This window comes from Cryptotermes secundus, unplaced genomic scaffold (genome assembly GCF_002891405.2).
Source record: "Cryptotermes secundus unplaced genomic scaffold, Csec_1.0 scaffold303, whole genome shotgun sequence".
NCBI lineage: Eukaryota > Metazoa > Arthropoda > Insecta > Blattodea > Kalotermitidae > Cryptotermes > Cryptotermes secundus.
In genome coordinates, this window is record NW_019726229.1 from 1,592,885 (window position 1) to 1,611,419 (window position 18,535).

Sequence of the window (18,535 nt, forward strand, 5' to 3'; positions counted from 1 at the left end):
ATACAGACAGACTTTTGTTCCAGGTAGTAGTAGGGATAGCGACGGGCTACGGGCTGAACTGCCAAGCCTCAATTGACGGCAGAGGGTAGATTTTCTTTTGTTCAACAGAGTCCAGACCGGCTCTGGGGCCCTCCCAGCCTCTTATCCAACGGGTATTGAGGGCTCCTTCCCCGGGGTAAGAGCCCCTCTACCTTCCACTACTCCATATGTCTACATGGCACAGTGCTTAATTAATTAAGCACAGCGACAACTGTGTCTATTAATCCAATGTAGGTTACGGTAGTTTGATAAAGAGAAACAGAACTCTATTGCCAAATAAGCTCCCGAACAGTCAAAACGAAAGAAATGTGTGTTGAATGATTTTTGAGAAATGCCGGGATGTTATAGAGGACCTAAACTTAATTAAGCTATTATTTTGCCAACGAAACCAATGGAAACACTGCCTTCGGCGTGTGGTCGATATTGGTATTACAGAATACGCAAGCTTCTTACATTCTCATAGTAACCATGGTAACGAAACCTGCTCCGAAGGTTCAGCAAGATTTTTAGAAGTAAGCAGTGTATATTTAACAGGCGCGAACGGAAGAAGGGATTATAAATTAAACAATTAAGACTAAGGCAAACAATTTTCTTATAAAAACAGCCATTAAATTCAGATCCTGTTAGTCACTGCTAAGATATGATACTGAACATTAAGTATTAAAGTTTCAGTGCTTAATGTTATTACACAATCAAAAATAAAAACGAATATGTGTGACTTGTTACATGCATTCTTAAAACTCGTATTGTAACTGAGTGCTACACTGAAAGAATAAAATAAATCTGATTTTAAATCGGCCTGAAGTCAATAAGACTTTACTTTGTTTCTTGCTTTACCACGATCTGGTTTTGGATGTTGGTTGCTGAGTTCCAAGATCTAAAGTGTACCCCACAAAATCTATTTTGGTCTCGAAGAGCCTGAAGACATGCAGAGAAAATGCATTACACTTATATTTAAGTGTCTGTTCTTTCTAAAATATTTAGCCCTAAACATGTTTTCGATTCGATAAACAATTACCGAAAAAGTATATAGGTCTTAAGAAAAAGCTGTCGATAAACATGCCTGGTCTATATTAAAATAAAAATGGCTCAAAAAGTTTCTTAGCATCCTCAAGCCCTATCTTCAGTGAAAATTCGTCCAGTGGTTCTTAACTTGATTGATGCGTTCAGAAGGATGAACGGACTGAGCGCACTGCTGGGTTGCAGAGTCTAAAAAGTGTGCAAGTTAAAATTGGTAGAGAGGTTAATGTAAATAATTAATTAATTATAGTGTAAATTTTTCTGCGCGAATTTCCTAGTAACTAACTACGGGTAATTAACTAACCAATCAAGTAAACAACCTAGTTAAGTATGCAGAGTCTTCTTAAGTAATCGATAATTACTTAGCTGATCAATTAATTTACAAACTCTTATTATTATTTATTACATTTACTGCCTTTAAAAACCCATAAACTACGTTCTAGGGCCCGGGATCAATCCCAGATCACATCATGTGGGATTTGTGATGATAAAGTGCAACTGGGACAGGTTTCCTCCGAGTATTTCGGTTTTCCCAGCCAATTTTAATTCCGCCAACTGCTTCATGTTCATTAATCTCCTTATCATCTATGCTAAATAGTCTCGAAACTTACAACATTGTTTAATACGTAAAAACAAAAAAAAATACAAGCTACGTCTACTCAAATCCAGTCCACATCCTACTTCTGCAAGAGTGAATTTAATATTATCCTCCCAAATGGTCTCTTCGACCAAAATACTATACGCGTTTTATATACACTCATACCATTGTATTTGATTTGATTACCCTATAAGGTGGCCGGCGCGTGAAGGAGACCACTCACCTCCAACTAGTGCCGAGGTCAAGAAACGTGGATCTATACATCCACTCCCCCATACGTCTTCATGGCGTAGTGCTTAATTAGTTAAGTACAGGGACAACCTTAATTTATAAGGAGACAAGTAGTGCAGAAAGGAGACTATGCTGCCCCCGTTTGGAGGCGGGGTCGAATACCTCCACCGTGACCCTGCGGGTCGTAGGAGGCGACGAAAAGGGAATCTCAAATCTGACACAGTAAAATACGGACATGAGTTAAAAGGGACTCGGACCCGAGAAAGACCGCGTTGACAAGGGCCAGTAGCGTAGCGTCCTCTCGTTGGATAGGACGCCCCACAAAAATAAGACCGTAATTGTCAAACGGTAATAATTAATATCTGGTCATGAGCCCCAGATGGGGCTCGACACCAAGCTTTACTGTCTAACTGACCGTCAGTCGCAATGTGACTTTGACTTTGATTACGCTGCCGTTGTCTCCCCAATATATGTATAAAACAACAGAATTGTCTTCGTTCCTTCCTCCCTCTCTCTCTCTCCCGGCCCCAATTTGTATCTTAACTCCTCTCGTGGAGGTCGAACATAACCTTAAAATAATGACAAACTTGTTTGAAGTCCTGGAGTTACTTCCAGTAACAGTTACTCCGAATGTACAGTAAGTTCGGCAGGACCTGAGCTATGGCCTTGAGACGTGCAGGGTCGCTTTGCCGTCGGAACTGGGGGGGGGGGGGTCATTTCCCTCTCGCGCATCTCAAGAGTTCCTGTCCTACTGAACAACTACTCAACGGGACGATAAGGTTTAGATATGTAAGCATGATGTGCTACAGAATGCAGAGTTGCCTACTATCAAGCGTATTTGTATTTTACTTAATGATGTAGTCAGCGCTGTCATGATCGGAAGGCGGTGAATAATTAATTTGACAGGGTATTAAAGAACGCGGTTCTGATCTAATTAAAGTATTATATCGACATGCACCTGAGAGACTACGGAAAACCACGTGAAATCGACAACGCTCCGGCTGAGATTCGAAGCGACACTGCTTGAATACAAGACAAAGACTTTATCCCTTGAGCTAACTTGCTGAATATGACTATTTTTCTCCCCCTTGGCACTACAACCCCAGTGGGCCTAGGCCTACCTCCATGAACTTCTCCGTTCACTTCGGTTTTTCTAGATCTTACACAATTGGTAGGACTCCTTGGCCGGGTGATCAGCTCGTCGCAAGGCCTCTACCTGTACACAAACACAGAAAAACGCACACACACAAACTAAACATCCATGCCCTGAGTGGGATTCGAACCCACGATCCCGGTTTCCAAGCGAGCGAAGAAAGTACATGCCTTAGACCGCTCGGCTACCGTGACCGGCCGCAAGGCCTCTACCTGTATACAAACACAGAAAAACGCACACACACAAACTAAACATCCATGCCCTGAGTGGGATTCGAACCCACGATCCCGGTTTCCAAGCGAGCGAAGAAAGTACATGCCTTAGACCGCTCGGCTACCGTGACCGGCGAATATGACTACTAAAGATGGTTAATTTCTCCCTGTGCTTAACTAATTAAGCACTACGCCATGAAGGCGTATGGGAAGTGGATGTATAGATACACATTTTGTTGGCCTTGGCATTAGATGGAGATGAGTGCTCAGTTTCACGTCCCGGCTGTTTTACCCCAGGGGAAATAGCCCCGGTACCCATTGGATAGGAGGATGGGTGAGCCTCAGAGCCGGTCTGGACTATATGGAGAAGGAAAAATTCTTGACCATGCCGGGACTCGAACTCCGGTCGTCCAGCCCGCAGCCAGTCTCTATACCAACTGCGCTATCCCGGTTCCCTTTGGATATGACTCCTAATATGGTATATAAGATATGGCTACCACAGCATGAATACAGCCTCTTTCCCTCTCTTACTAGAACATGCGCTGTGCAGATGAAGCATTTGTTATTGTGGAAGAAACCAAATCAACACTAATGATTCCATATATTCTGTGGGAAATGGTCGGCTTCCAGTAATGTTCACGGAATAATGTGCCACAAAGATGGCGCTGTATACAGGAGTGGGTCTAGGTGTACCCACTCCCTGTTTCCTGCTCCGGCTGGCCTAGTAGTATCTGAAAATGATTTATGTTCTACAGGGACCAATATACGTATATCATAAGTTCCACAACATAGAGTGTGGACTAGGAGTGGCTCCTACTTCTCCAAAACGTACATATCATATGTACTTACGAGAAAGCGTCACAAATATCCAAGTTACACATAAATTTATAGGACTAAGTCGGAGGAGAACGGGAAAACTTACGTCACTTGAGTAAAATTTATAATTTTTTTTTCACGTGTATTTTACATTGGATCAGGTGTGTAGTATGCTTTGTTGTTGTCGTGTGCATTACCAAAGATTCGAACCCACACCATGATCCTAAATTTTTAAGATACGAATATAAAAACACTTCCTTACACGATTTTTGGGTAACGTTACGTTACAGGCGAAAAATTAATTTTAGTCGAATGCTGATGGATCCGTACTGATGTCAGTATATTCTCGCAAAAAGCATTTTTAAAAATGTTAAATATTTAAAAATTGTTCGCAATAACTGGACATATTTCATAAATACGAAGTATATACGAATAAATACGTATATGAAAATATTTTGGAATCGCTTTAGAATTGTCCATTCTCGCACAATATTGTGGCGTATTGTTACATGAAAACCCATTGCTAGGCGGCGGGGCGTTAAACACGTTGTCGCAAAAGCAAACGCGGAGCAATAGAACGTCTGTTGCTAGGCAACGAAGGGGTAACAAACTTCTGTGTAGGCAGTGACGTCACACAACAGTGGATACAGACCCTGTGACGTGTTTTCTATAGGTCGGCGCTGAAGATTTATAGGAGACAACAAAGGTCGTTTGCTGGCTCTCGTAAGCTGGAGAGTCCAGAAGAATTTTGAGTTGAGTTCCGAGGTCCAGGGTGATTGAACAAAAAATGGCAAGAAAATTTAAAAGTGATCTGAAGTGATAGTTTCTGTGTTGAGATCCGTTGCTAGGAGACGACTAGGGGAAACTGAGAATTTTAATGCTTGTGCAACGTTAAACTGGAATGTGTGTAAATCAAAGACAGCACTGTATTAATTGTAATTAAGAAGAAACTTGTAATTGAAATGCTAAAAATCCCATTAGAACACATTATTTTCGTCACGTGTCCCACCATATACGTGACACTATCATAAATTCGAGGTGTTAAGGCAAGCATTAAATGAAATCTGGGGTCGGCCATACTCACTTTTCTAATACGGGTATAGTAAATGAAGACAATACATACGTACATGTACTAGAACCTCAAACCTTGCAGTTCCATCAAAATTTACAGTTTACCAGCATTCGCTATATCTCCATTACAACACTTTTTCTATAGTACGCACGGGATATTGAAATATTCAAGTACGTATGTTTCACTCACTCATGGATCTGAGTCCTTGAGAAACCGTCAATTGTGCAGCTACTCAAGAACTTCCCAGCATTTTATGGAACCCAAAAGTTCATTACCGTGTTTACAAGAGCTCTCCACTGGTCAATATCCTGAGCCAGATCAATCCACTCCATCCCATCCCATCCCATCCTATCCCTCTAAGATCCATTTTAATATTGTTCACCCACCTGTGTCCTGATCTTCCGAATGGTCTCTTTCTTTCTGGCTTTCCTACCAATATCCTATATCCATTCATCTTCTCCTCATTCGTGCTACATGTCATGCCCACCTCATCCTACTTGACTTGATCATTCTAATTATACTTGAGAAAGGGTACCTAATTATGAATTTTTCTCCAATTATTTAAGTATATTTAATAATAAATATTACATAATATACAATTTCGAATTATGTATATTATAATAATTTTATATATAAATTAATATTAACGTTAATGTAATAATATATTAATACCTGCGAACAATGACGGAAATTTTTGTTGTTTGTTCACCCACGTTCTATGTCGATGCCAGGTTTCTATGCTCCACAAGTCATGGCAGTTAAGATGTAGTGCCATTCAGCAGTGCATGGGCAACATCTGCCGCGGAGTTTCGAGTGGCCACCGTGTTCAATGGCGGACAGCTTTCAGTGTTCTGATATTCGTCAAAGTTCCACAAAATTCAGCTAGTTCTTTTGAACATTCACAGCGAAGTTGACTAGTCATAACTCATCTAATTTGGACATTTTCTAAAATGGAATTTCAGAATTAACTAATTCCACGGACAAGATTCATTATACTGAAACTGGCTGTCTCTCATCTGGTCAAGATTTTATGGCCTTTCATACAAAGTGAATGTCCTTTGTCATGTGCAGAAGAACCCGTCCTTGGAACTTAACCTGACCCACCACTGTATTCAATTTTTTTAAGATGAATTACAGTATTATTCTCTCACTGGTTCCTTGCCCTCCAAATTTCTCTGTAATTCCAAATTTTATAATTAAAATTTAGTATGAATTTCTCAGTTCTCACATTTGTGCAGAATTCTCCAAGTCGAACAATTGAAGTTCCTGAGGTGGCAGATAACTTACAAAGCATACCCAAGGCTCTAGTGTTTATATTTCGTTGCAAAATTAATTGATAAGCCATATTATGAATTTAATAATTATGACAAGGAATAAATATAAAAATTAAAACCTATTACGAAGGAGAATTAAATTAAGTGTAACTACATTCCATACATCATCTGAAATCATACAAGTTTCAGAAATATACGAGACGTATCCGAAGTCGGATACTTACAGACAGAACTCTCGAGGAAAGCTCTCGTGAACACAGAAATGCAGCCTGGGTTCTCGAAACGGCAGGGATTTTCCTGATCAGGTACTCAAATGTAACACTTATAAGATGGATACAGAGATATTGGGTTTTCGGACTTTGTCCATCGTCCGGATTCTAAATAACTAAGAAAAACACGACGTTTCGGAAACTGGATCTGTTTCCGACACGTACTCTGTTGGGTCCCTTCGAAACCACGATTCATTATTGTAAGCCTTCATGTGCTACAATTTCTGGGACACACGTAACTGTAGGCCAGATGCACGTAAAGCAGCAAACACAGAGGTAGACACACTCCATAATGCTCTATTCCTGATTACTGTCTCTCTGTATATGTCTAAAGTTCTTATGACATTAAAGAATATTTAAACCGTACTCACCTTCTACGAACATCCAGAAAAAGTTGGTGAGATGGAAGTAATGAAGTAGAACAACCAGGATGACACAGGACGTGCTGTCCTCCTGCATGGATATCTGTGGAGAGACAATAACAAGTCACGCAGAATGAAAAGAACAGCGGGGCTGTTGCGTCGATTTAGTCTCAGTGTCAGATGATGTTTACTGAAATGGCGACGATATACTAATAACCCATGCTGAATAAACAGAGGACAGACAGCATCGGCATGCTGTGTAAAGAAATAAAGGTAATATAACACCCTTTTTTAATTTTAACAGAGATAAGATTTGAGGTTTTCACTGCAGTTACTATGAAGAATGCCGTTTTCTGGGATGTGGTGCCGTGTAGCTCTTGTGTGAACTGACGTTTCGGAGGAACGTATCGACTCCATCTTCAGGGTAGAAAAATTTGCGAGCGAGGAACAAACTTTTATTTTATGTACTGTCTGTCCGTAATGTAATTACTTGTATCTACAATGTGCTGTGTCTGTAATTGGCCTTGTAGTTATTGACTCGGCACATAAATAATAAAGAATTGAATTATTATTATTATTATTATTTCTGTGTGCTCGTGCTAACATTGTAATTGATCTCTGTGTTGTTCAGTTTACATGTAAATAAACAAGTATTGAATTACTATTATTATTAGTAGTAGTAGTATACGGAAGTGATGTAACTATTTACTGATGTAGTCGTTCCGCGGTCTACCGGAAAGATTAATATGTACATACAAGAATGCATGAAAAGACAGCGTAGATCGAATAAATAAGAGACGATGTGAGATAGCATGGAATAATTTACCTATCACCGGCAGAAGAAGATGAGGACCAATGAGACAGTGGCAAGTACTTGAGGCCGGTACTGGCCTTACCATTTCGCTGAAACAAGGGCGATAATGCAATTATTTGCCAGAGTTCTGCTTTCATGCAGCAACTGGAGTCACACTGCTGAAGCACTGTAACTGTATTGTTCTTACCACAGATATCTCCTTCACCTGTTGCCGCGTATAGTATTATAATTTCGTTGAGTCTGGGTAACTGATTTTGTCTCAAAAAGCCATCCTACACAATGCTCACGGTCCTGCTGAGTCGCCATTTCACAAACAACTGACTGAGAAACGTAAATACGGCCGCTTGTGCCATCTGTTGGCAGTAAAAGAAAACTGAAAGGAAAATAACAGGGAACTTCATAACATATGCATTCTTGAACTTTTGCTAGGGCCCCCAAACCAAGAAGCTTGAAGTGGGAAGGGCAAGCAACAGGTATGGGAAATGAGAAATGCATGCAGAAGTTTGTTAGGAAAACCGAAGTCGGTATAGCGACTGGATATGGGTTGGACGACCGAGGTGTCGACTTCGAGTCCCGGGAGGATCAAGAATTTTCCTTTCTCCATGTCGTCCAGGCCGAAACTAGGGCTCAGCCAGCCTCCTATCCAATGGGTATCGGGGGCTTTTTCCCAGGGGTGTAAAGCGACAGGGACGTGAAGCTGACCACTCGCCTCCAGCCAGTGGCTAAGCCAAGTAAACAGGGATCTATATATCCACTCCCCCCTACACCTTCATGGCGTAGTGCTTAACTAGTTAAGAACAGGGACAACTTTACTTTTACCTTTAACCCGATAAGAAGAGAAGAGAAGTACTTGACAGACCAAGGTATACACGATGGCATAATATTAAAATGAATCCTAAAGAAAGTTGTGTGAGTTTGGACTGCGCAGAACCATTTTAGGATAATATCCAGCGGTAGGGTCATTGGGAATATTCTGACGGAACTCAGGGTTTTATTTTTGACTCGATTTTTATTCGATTATTCTATTTTTGAGTCAATGAGTGACTAACAACAGTTCAATCAGACCCCTTAAATTGGAATAAGTTAGTGTTCTGTAGTTCTCTGGAACGGCAAATTCATGAATATTAGCATAGTATTGGTAAAATAAAATTGAGAATTTCACGCACGCTGCTGTAAATATTGTGTCAGACAAGACCATTTCCCCGTGGCTGGCCTTTTCCAGCCTGATGCGAGTGAGGTATGACGGCCTGAATTCTCGAAGCTGTCAGATTTCATTGTGTTTACTGTCCATTTCACGTTACCCATCGCATTTATATATATTCTCGGCGAGAAAGTGGAATCCATTGATTCGTATGAAACCTACTGCATGCGAGATGTACGGCTAACATTCTGTGTCAAGAGTTTGTCATAATTTATATATTTATAGATTATTTCTTGAACCCTATCTGTAGTACCCAATTTATTTTAGAGCAATTTTTTATCTTATTTCTTATAATAACTAAATTAAAATTCGTTTTTCGTGATTTTAGAGAAGTGAATGTTTCAATAAAATATGTGTAATTTGAAGAAAGCAGTCTTCTGGGATTTGGCACCGTGTATATGTGCTAATCGACGTTTCGGAGGAACGTATCGCCTCCATCTTCAGGGTAGAAGAAAAAATATAAGAAATCTGCAAAGCGAAGAGACCGTGAGAACCGGTAAAAGCAGAGTCTTATATTTTTTCTTCTACCCTGAAGATGGAGGCGATACGTTCCTCCGAAACGTCGATTAGCACATATACACGGTGCCAAATCCCAGAAGACTGCTTTCTTCAAAGTCACCGCCGTGAAAGCCTCAAATCTTACATATGTGTAATTTATTTCCGTTTTTGGAAGAAACAACAAGCAGTTTATTATCTAATGAATAAAAGTAGGAATATGTCGATCAAATTTAATAATCTGGGAAGTGGTTAAAACCGATACTTGAAATACATAGTTGTTTTCAAAATGCCAATGGGATACGTTATATGTTTTCAATCTGATTATGTTAAAAGTATTTTATAGAGACAGGTTATGCAAATATTCCATATGATACAGAATTACTGGATTTTTTATTTTACTTTTTCCAACGTCCGGTATTCTAGAGAATAGAAAACACGACGTTTCGGAAAGAGGTAAGCTCAGTTGTGATTAGCTCTTTCTATGGGACTCAACCGAGTAGTTGTCCTCCCTCCTACACCTTAGGACGGAAACAGATCCAGTTTCCGAAACGTAGTGTTTTCTATTCTCTAGAATACCGGACGATGGAATAAAAAGTCCAAAATCTCAGTAATTCTGTGTGTTATATATCACCGTCAGACCCCTTTATATTCTAGTACCATATTTATTTTAATATTTTAATTTTTTAATTTAATTTTAATATTTAATTTTTAATTTTAATGATGAATAAGACTGTATTCCATATAGCACGCTACACAAAAATGAAATTATCCTGACAACTTCGTCTTACTAGAAACGCCTTCACGTACACAGAAAATTGCTCCGAGTCAAGAATATTCATTCATTCATCAGTAATCTGTCAGACGACAGGTCCACAGTCTCTTCCAAAACAGTTCCTCCACTTGATGCGATCTTCTGTTTTTGGAAAGAGACTATCCAGGAAAAGTGATAATGTGGTAGTTTTTCCATTTGCTTTCCACATCGCAGTACAAGAGCCGTTCAAACCACTCTGGTCACGCCTGTTCCTATACGAACTTGAACCATCTCGAGCATCATTTGCTCTGTGCTTCAAGTCGCTGCTGATGACGCTGCTTCCGGCATCAGTTTTTGGTGTCTCTCTTCGTCTGATGCCTACCCTTTGACCTGTCCAGCAAGGGAGGCCCTGCCAGTAGCTACGCTACCGCTGGTATAGCTCTCAGGGTCCTTGGCATACTCAAACCCCCTCACCACGATAAGGTGGTCACCAACGAGGGGGTCAAGAATATATACGCGTTAAAAAGGATTCCATGCTGAAATATGACACAAACACCAAAAGAGCATCTCTCAATAGCCCTACAGCCCTTTGGACCTTAGACGCTTTTTCATTCCTTATTCCTATACACAGAATGTTCATATAATCTAGTACTTCCAACCCTTACGTGTGTAATTTCATTTTCTGTACATAGCCTTCTAGGTTAATTAAAATGAACTTATAACTTTAACTTGTACGTCAGTTTTCTTTACATACTTGGAATAATTTTTCTGTTGGAGAGTAACCACCGTTGATTTATACAGTGAAATACCGTATTTACGCATGTATAGGCCGCAGCACAATTTTCAGACAGAAATTATAGAAAAAATAATTTTCTTGGAATATTATTTCAGGAATAGAAATTATTCCGAAATGAATATGATTAAATGAAGTGTGATTTCGAATATTTCGAATATAAGCCGCACCCCAGTTTTCCTCTTGAATTTTTGGCAAAAAATGTGCGGCCTATACATGCGTAAATACGGTATGTATCTTCGAAAGGAGCGACTGGTATGATGACTTGGCATAATGTGAATCCGTGACTGCTGACAGATGCAGTGAAACGCGTGTCTTTGAAAGCAAAGATTGACGTGCCGACGTAGCGTAAAAAAGACAACGGTCTGTCCACAGATATTTGTGTTCTGCTCGAAGTCTTGTAAAATTCTCTTTCCATCCATGTCTTGGTCTTATTTTTCTTCAAAGTTTCATTGTAAAAAAATTCATGCATTTTTTTTTCTTTCATGACAGATTATGTGTGTTCATCTACAGCTTTTGGTAAGACGACGAGACGGTAGAACATTTCAAACAGATACGTGCTCTTAACTTGAACTTCGGCAGGCCTAGAGGCTGCAATTCTCTTGTATACTCACTTTCACACACACTTGTGCGGCTCTTGCACTATGATGATGTCCTGGGCTCTGGATATGGCTCATGACTCTTTAGAAAATGTATTAGGGAAGAGTGATTTAAGTATAATCGATCGAATTGTTTTAATTTGTTCACGATAGTCATTATAATGTCCCTGTGTTTAATTAGATAAGCAATATACAATGAAGACACATGGAGGAGTGACGGTATAGCTCCACCATTCTTGACCTCGGCACTAGATGGAGGTGAGTGGCCAGCTTCAAGCCCCTGTCACTTTACTTCCAGGGAAGGAGCCCCCTGTACCCATTAGATAAGAGGCTGGATGGACGCATTTTGATTTTATTGCTGCCTACTTCATGCTGGCGTCTTATGTAGTTTACTGTTGGCCCCTAAACACTATTTTTTTATTGCTACTGTGGTGGGACTAAGTTCCTTGTACTGCGGCCACTTCTGGCCTATTGTACCAGCCCCAGATGATAGGTGAGGGTGATTGTGGAGCAATTGGTGGAATGAAGATTTGCAGGGGAAACCGAAGTACTCGGAGAAAACCTGCCCCAGCGCCACTTCGTTCACCACAAATCCCACTTGACCAGAGCCGGGATGGAACCCGGGCCGCCGCGGTCCCTAAACACTAAGGCGACATGTTACTCCGAAACTTTGGTTGATTTTCAACGGATTACACCGCGTTATATCCCAGAAGGTAGGACTCTTCGGTTTCCTATATTTTTCACATTGTACAGAACAAACAATAGTCTACAAGGGTAATTTCTCCGTTGCTAACATGCCTGAATATATTATATATTTGAACACAGAGCTCGGTGGGTTTCCATTCACGAATTCAGCGAAGGAGAAATGCTTTACAAAAATTGTCGTTAAACCCACAAGCTACTAATCCTCACACGGTTCCTTAAATGATGAACTTGAGGTTTCGTGGGAAGGCAATTTACACACTACGTCTGGATTTTCAGTTTTCCATTTCCGACTATACCTAAAGAACTATCAGTATTTTTACGGCAATTAGTATATATTTAGGAATTTGTAAACTTAACATCATCTGGTAAACACTTCACATAAAATCGAAAGAATTCTGTCAAGTCCCCTTATTAATAGTAAGTGTGTAATTAACACCATCGAGTAGAGACCTTCTTAAGAAGTTACGAGAAGCTAAACCGGTAAAGCAATTCCCTTTCACGTAACCAGAAAGTTCATTACAGAGTTCATAGGATCCTACCACTAATAGCAAACCCCAAAGTTTATTTGGTGCAAAATCGATAGCATGTTTAGCGAGTAATCCACACCCCATTACAGAGTCGCATTTTAATCTCCACCCCGTGGTGCAAGGGAATGGGGAACACTGAGGTTTAGAGGAATTAAGTTCAGATTCGAAGTTTTTTTGTGCACTCTGCTGAACGGTCACTGTGCGTGAGCATTTGCTGAAGCTGAATTCTCTGTAGCGTTGTTTTGAAATATAGATTATTTAACTCACTGAATTATTATATGCTTGGTTCGACAGATGTTTGCATTCATCAAGGGTTACGTGCACTCGGAGTTAATCCCAACACGTGTCACAATAAAGCAACTGTGTCATACGTGACATTAGGTTCTATAAGTTCTATTTGAAATACTGTCTGATGTGATGAAAACAAGGATAATTAATTCTGAAAGTAAGGGACAGAATATCTATAGCATGATCAATATCAAAACAAGAGAATATCATCTAAAAGAGTCTCTTAGGCCAATGTTGAAAGTAAATTTGGAGAAAACTAGTTTGCTAAGTCCTTGGAGTGGGGTGAGACTGAGTCCAATTGGTACCAGCACGGAAGATAGATGATGAGTGTGGAGCAAGAATTGGCAAAGGAAACTTACGGAATCGGAGAAAACCTGCCCCAGTGCCACTTTGTCCACCAGAAATCTCACATGAATTGATCTGGGCTCGAAGGCGGGCAGCTGTGGTGGAAAGCCGGCGACTAACCACCTGAGCTATGGCACGGCCCTGGAGAAACCTAAGTAAATAACTAACTTACAGACTAACTCCATTTAGTACAGTACGTGAACTTAATCTGTTAGTTAAGAAATAGCCACAAATTTACGAAACCCGAAGCCTGAACCTGAAGTCAAATCTGAACGCGATGAAATCAATGCCAACGCTCCTATTCTGTACTTTTAAAGATCCATCTATGCCAAGGTGTCCCAAGTGGTCTCACTCTTACATTTCTTCACAACGATGATTACGAAGAATGCAGTCTACTGGGATATAATGCCGCGTAGCTCGTTGAATGTCAACTGACGTTTCGGAGAAACATTTTGCCTCAGCCTTCAAGGTAGAATAAACCGAGCAAGAAACCAGCGTTAAAGGTGAAATATAAGATGCTTAAATTTGGCTGCGGTCAAGCATAAGACCGTTCAAATAACTAGACTGCCGTTGTAACGAAAACTATTATAAATAGGCCATAAACTGCTGTACTGAGCCTGAATTGACAGAGACCTTCTATATAATATATAAACAGCAAATAACATGTAAAATGTAAATAATTTTACATACTGACAATTGACTTAATACTGCTGACTGTGACTCTGACAAACGACAGACTCGTCCTCTCGTCATAGAGGGTGCCTCACTTGGACAGGGCAGTAACTTTCGAATGGGAAGGAATATCTGGTCATGAGCTCCAGATGGAGCTATACATCAAGACAGACACAGTGACCGTCAGTTGTAATGTGACTTTGACTCGTGAAAGCATGTGTCATGCAGAGCCCTGCTTGTCACCTGCTTTCACGAAGGGTTCTTTATTCGGGCTTATTCTTCGACCTTGAAGTTGAAGGTGATATGTTCCGCCGAAACGTCCGATGAATTTCAACCGATTACACCTCGTTATATCTCAGAAGACAGTATTCTTCATTTTGTAAGCTACCCCTTAATTATCTTCTCATCTGCACTCTTTGATATCTCAGTATGTTGTTATGCCGGGACTTACCTGCAGGATCAGAGTGAGTATCCAGAACAAGTCCGCCAGCATGTATGTTGACATGAGGTTCGTGTGGATGGTGTTCCTCAGGCACCGCAGGTCTCTGAAGGAGAAACAATTTTGTCAGCTCAACGTCAAGTCAGAACACAGGATGCACTTTTCGCGCAACATGAAAAGGTAAAATAAAAGCTGTCCCTGTTTTCAATAAATTAAGTAGCATACCATGAAGAAGTGTGAGTGAATGGGGATACAGCCGGTCTGGACCTGTTGAATAGAGACAAAAACTGTGGAATCTGCCCCCTTGATTCCAGCCCGTCGCTTTACCGACTGAGCTATCTCAGGACGCCAAAGCAATATACAGTATTTTATTTTCGCATATGCACTATATGTAGTGGAATTATTTTCAGGTACATTAAACACAGCTTCCTCAAGCAAAAGCACCGCGATAAATCGAGATATGTTTCAAGAAAAAACGTACTGCTTGTATCGAAACTCCGTGATTTTAGTCCGCAAGCGAACTATACCGACCGAGCGACCGCCGCTTGTCGGCGTTTTAGTGCCAACTTTTGCGGATAGAGGGTGTTCCGTGGTCAGCGCAACGAATCCCCTTGCCGTTAATTTCGGTTTTCTAGACCGGAGCCGTAATTTCCTTGAAATTGCTCCTCAATTATCATCACGAGGCTGAGTGGACCCCGTTCCAGACCCATTACTTCTCTGAAAGAAATCTGGTAGCGCCGGGAATCAAACCCGGAACTCTAGATCTGTAGCCAGGAACGCTGACCACTAGACCACAGGGGCGGAGTGCTTGTATTGAAACTACATACTTTAAATACTTACTGGTATAGAAACATTCTTTATGTATTTGAAATTTACGAAAATAATGTAGTTATAATATAAACAGTAAAATAAAGCTATCCCTGTACCAGGCCGTGAAGGCCCATAGGGTTGTGAGACGTTGAGGGTCCCACATTGTCTAGATAATGTGGGACCCTCAACGTCCCAGCAGATTCCAAACAATCTGCTCAAAGATGGTGGTAAGGTTGAAAAAAATCCAATGACCTCAACGGGACTTGAACCCGCGACTTTCCGGCTTGTAGCATAGCCCCTCAACCAATTGATATTTATTTGTGATATGAATTAAAACCTGCAGTTCTTAAATATGTTTGGCCAGCGTTATCGGAAGCCAAGTTTTCCGGATATGCAGTACACAAGGGGAAGATGGGAACTAACACAAGAACAAGAGTTTGGAGGCTTGAGCGTAGATGGGAAAACAATATCAAAATAAAAATTATAGAGAAAGAAAAAGTGTGTTTGACACGAGTTCCTGTAGTTCTGAGTGGTGTGTACTAGAATTTTAGGTTCCACCAAATGAATATAATTATTGACAAAATGAACAACTATCAGCTTATTCTGTATTTCAGCATCCTGTTGCACATCTTTAATTAACGTCTATGTATTAGGTCCGTCAATAAAGCAACGATCATTAAAATATTCACCATTTAACACCAACACAACATGTTTCGGCCACAAACGGCCATCCTCAGGTGTTTCAAAGCGTCTAATCTGTTACACTGCTTTCGTGCGCGACAAAATTAAGCGATGTAGTCCACTTAAAATAACATTAATAATTACTTAAAATTCATTAAATTTTTCTACTAGAATCTTTCGTAAAATGCTATTACCCCTTGTAAGGGGCACCGTCCACTTGTTTAAAACTATGTGATGTGTGTATTCCAGACAGTTTTGTTCCCTCGATCAGCGTGTGGTGTTGTCTTTACTAGTGTTTTCACTTAAATGGCGAATATTTTAATGCTTGTTGCATTATTGACGGAAATAATACATAGACGTCAAATATCAGCTTTCCAAGTAGAATTGTACTCCACTGGACTAGTCACATTGCAATTCATCACATAGACCGAGGGAAGTTATAAAATATTCATTCACGATCATGTCTAGTAACCTGAAGTTATGTTCGGAACTCCTGGTGCTCTAAGTGGCAGTTAACTCGATTGGCGTGGGAGCCTAAGCGCATTTTCGTATTCACGGAGCGTGACATGAGTCTTGCAATGGCTAATGATGTCGGAGCATGGGGAAATCTATAAGTAAACTGTGAAAGTATAGGAAACACAATGTTACAGAGAGATGCTCATGGCGTATTATCTCGTATCTGGAAGTTGGAAAAATGAGATATAATTACATGTTGACAAGGAACACTATTGATAAGCTACTGAATATTAACATAAACTTTTAATTTTACTTTATGAATTATTGGAGAATTTTAAAAATCGCTCGGATTTATATTGTCACATATCCGGGGTTTGCGTGACGAATAATAATTGGTTCTGGATTTGGATTTATTGGCAGTTTTATTACAATTACAACTAATAATAACAGGTCACAATCGATGACTGTCTAAGACTCGCTCCATTCCTTACTGGCCCACGACTGTCTTCTCTTCCACTGTGACGAATAACAAAGGAAGAATCATTGCTCAGTTTCTCGAATCGAGTCTTATGTTACGAGCGACGGTCAGTCGGCCAGTCTATCTTGGAATAGAGCATCCATCTGAAGCTTACGACCAGATTTCTTATTTCTGTCAGAGAGCTGCGGGTTTGTTGTGTCCATATGCTGCGCTGCCTGTGTGTGACACCACTGTCTTTATAAGAGGCGCCGGGCCGTCCTGGTATGGCCTCGCTGGACTGCAGCTCTCTGTTCTCCTACATTACACGTACGGTTCAATGGAATATTCAGGTGTCGTGTTGCGATATCATTGGGTAAACGGGTGAATATGCGACAAAAGGCTACATTTCCATTTTAACATTCCTCTGTCTGTCTCACTCTTCTCTCTGATCGTAATGCGAGTCCCATAGGGCTAGCAGATCGCTATTATATGGCACAGCGTAATGTCCAATGATGCTTTACAGGGAGATAATCGAAAACAGTAGGAAGGCGTTGAGGATATTGGCATGAATGGCAGAAGAATATTTAAATTAATTAGTCGTTACTCTTTGCTCTGTCGCTCTCTCTCTCTCAGCCCCATCGTCAAGTGGTCTTACCGAGTACATTACTAGTGCTGTACTAACAGGTAAAATTTCATAGCCCCCATAATAATAATAATAATAATAATNTGGTGTTCCCAAGCGGTCACCCATCCAAGTACTAACCACGCCCAATGTTGCTTAACTGCGGTGATCGGACGAGAACCGGTGTTTTCAACATGGTATGACCGTTGGCCGAAGCTAATAGTAAGTCCACTTGAATTTAAAGTACATTACATTAATTCCATGTGTTTTAATATGTGTATAGTCATCAGTTGTCCTAATATTTTCAGACTTATTAAAGAAGGTGATCATTCTAAATACACTATTTTCTCACGAGATGTTGCTCTCTATTGCTCATTTCCTTTACAGTACGGATCCCCGACCATGTAACCACCGGCACTTTGGTACAATCAAAGTTTTTTTTGTGCTCTAGAGTTCACAGAATAAACAGCTTATGAAGAATTACAATAAGAAATTTTCTCACGGCACAAAAACTCCATCACAGGTGAAACACATATTCGTGTTTCATAAAGAGTCCCATGCACGCTCAGTAAACATTTAAGGGCACCAAAATGCCGGTGGTAACGGGCTATTTGGTCGGGGATCCGTACTGTAAAGGAAATGAGCAATAGAGAGCAACATCTCGTGAGAAAATAGTGTATTTAGAATGATCACCTTCTTTAATAAGTCTGAAAATATTAGGACAACTGATGACTATACACATATTAAAACACATGGAATTAATGTAATGTACTTTAAATTCAAGTGGACTTACTATTAGCTTCGGCCAACGGTCATACCATGTTGAAAACA

General features: G+C 40.4%; 1 protein-coding gene and 1 pseudogene across 8 annotated transcripts in view; both read right to left on the reverse strand.

Moving 5' to 3' along the window:
• The window catches only part of LOC111864021 (diuretic hormone receptor), a 529,565-nt gene that overhangs the window by 134,182 nt on the left and 376,848 nt on the right, over positions 1-18,535 (reverse strand). For all 8 annotated transcript variants that reach the window (XR_004512977.1, XM_033751295.1, XM_033751292.1 and 5 more), the window contains 2 exons: positions 14,691-14,784; positions 7,056-7,149 (listed from right to left, as the gene is read on the reverse strand). Coding sequence is in view for 7 of the 8 variants with exons in the window: in XM_033751295.1 (XP_033607186.1) it covers positions 7,056-7,149; positions 14,691-14,784 (188 nt within the window). In the remaining variant the exon portion in view is untranslated. The remainder of the gene's footprint in view (positions 1-7,055; positions 7,150-14,690; positions 14,785-18,535) is intronic.
• LOC111864047 lies at positions 17,796-17,915 on the reverse strand (annotated as a pseudogene).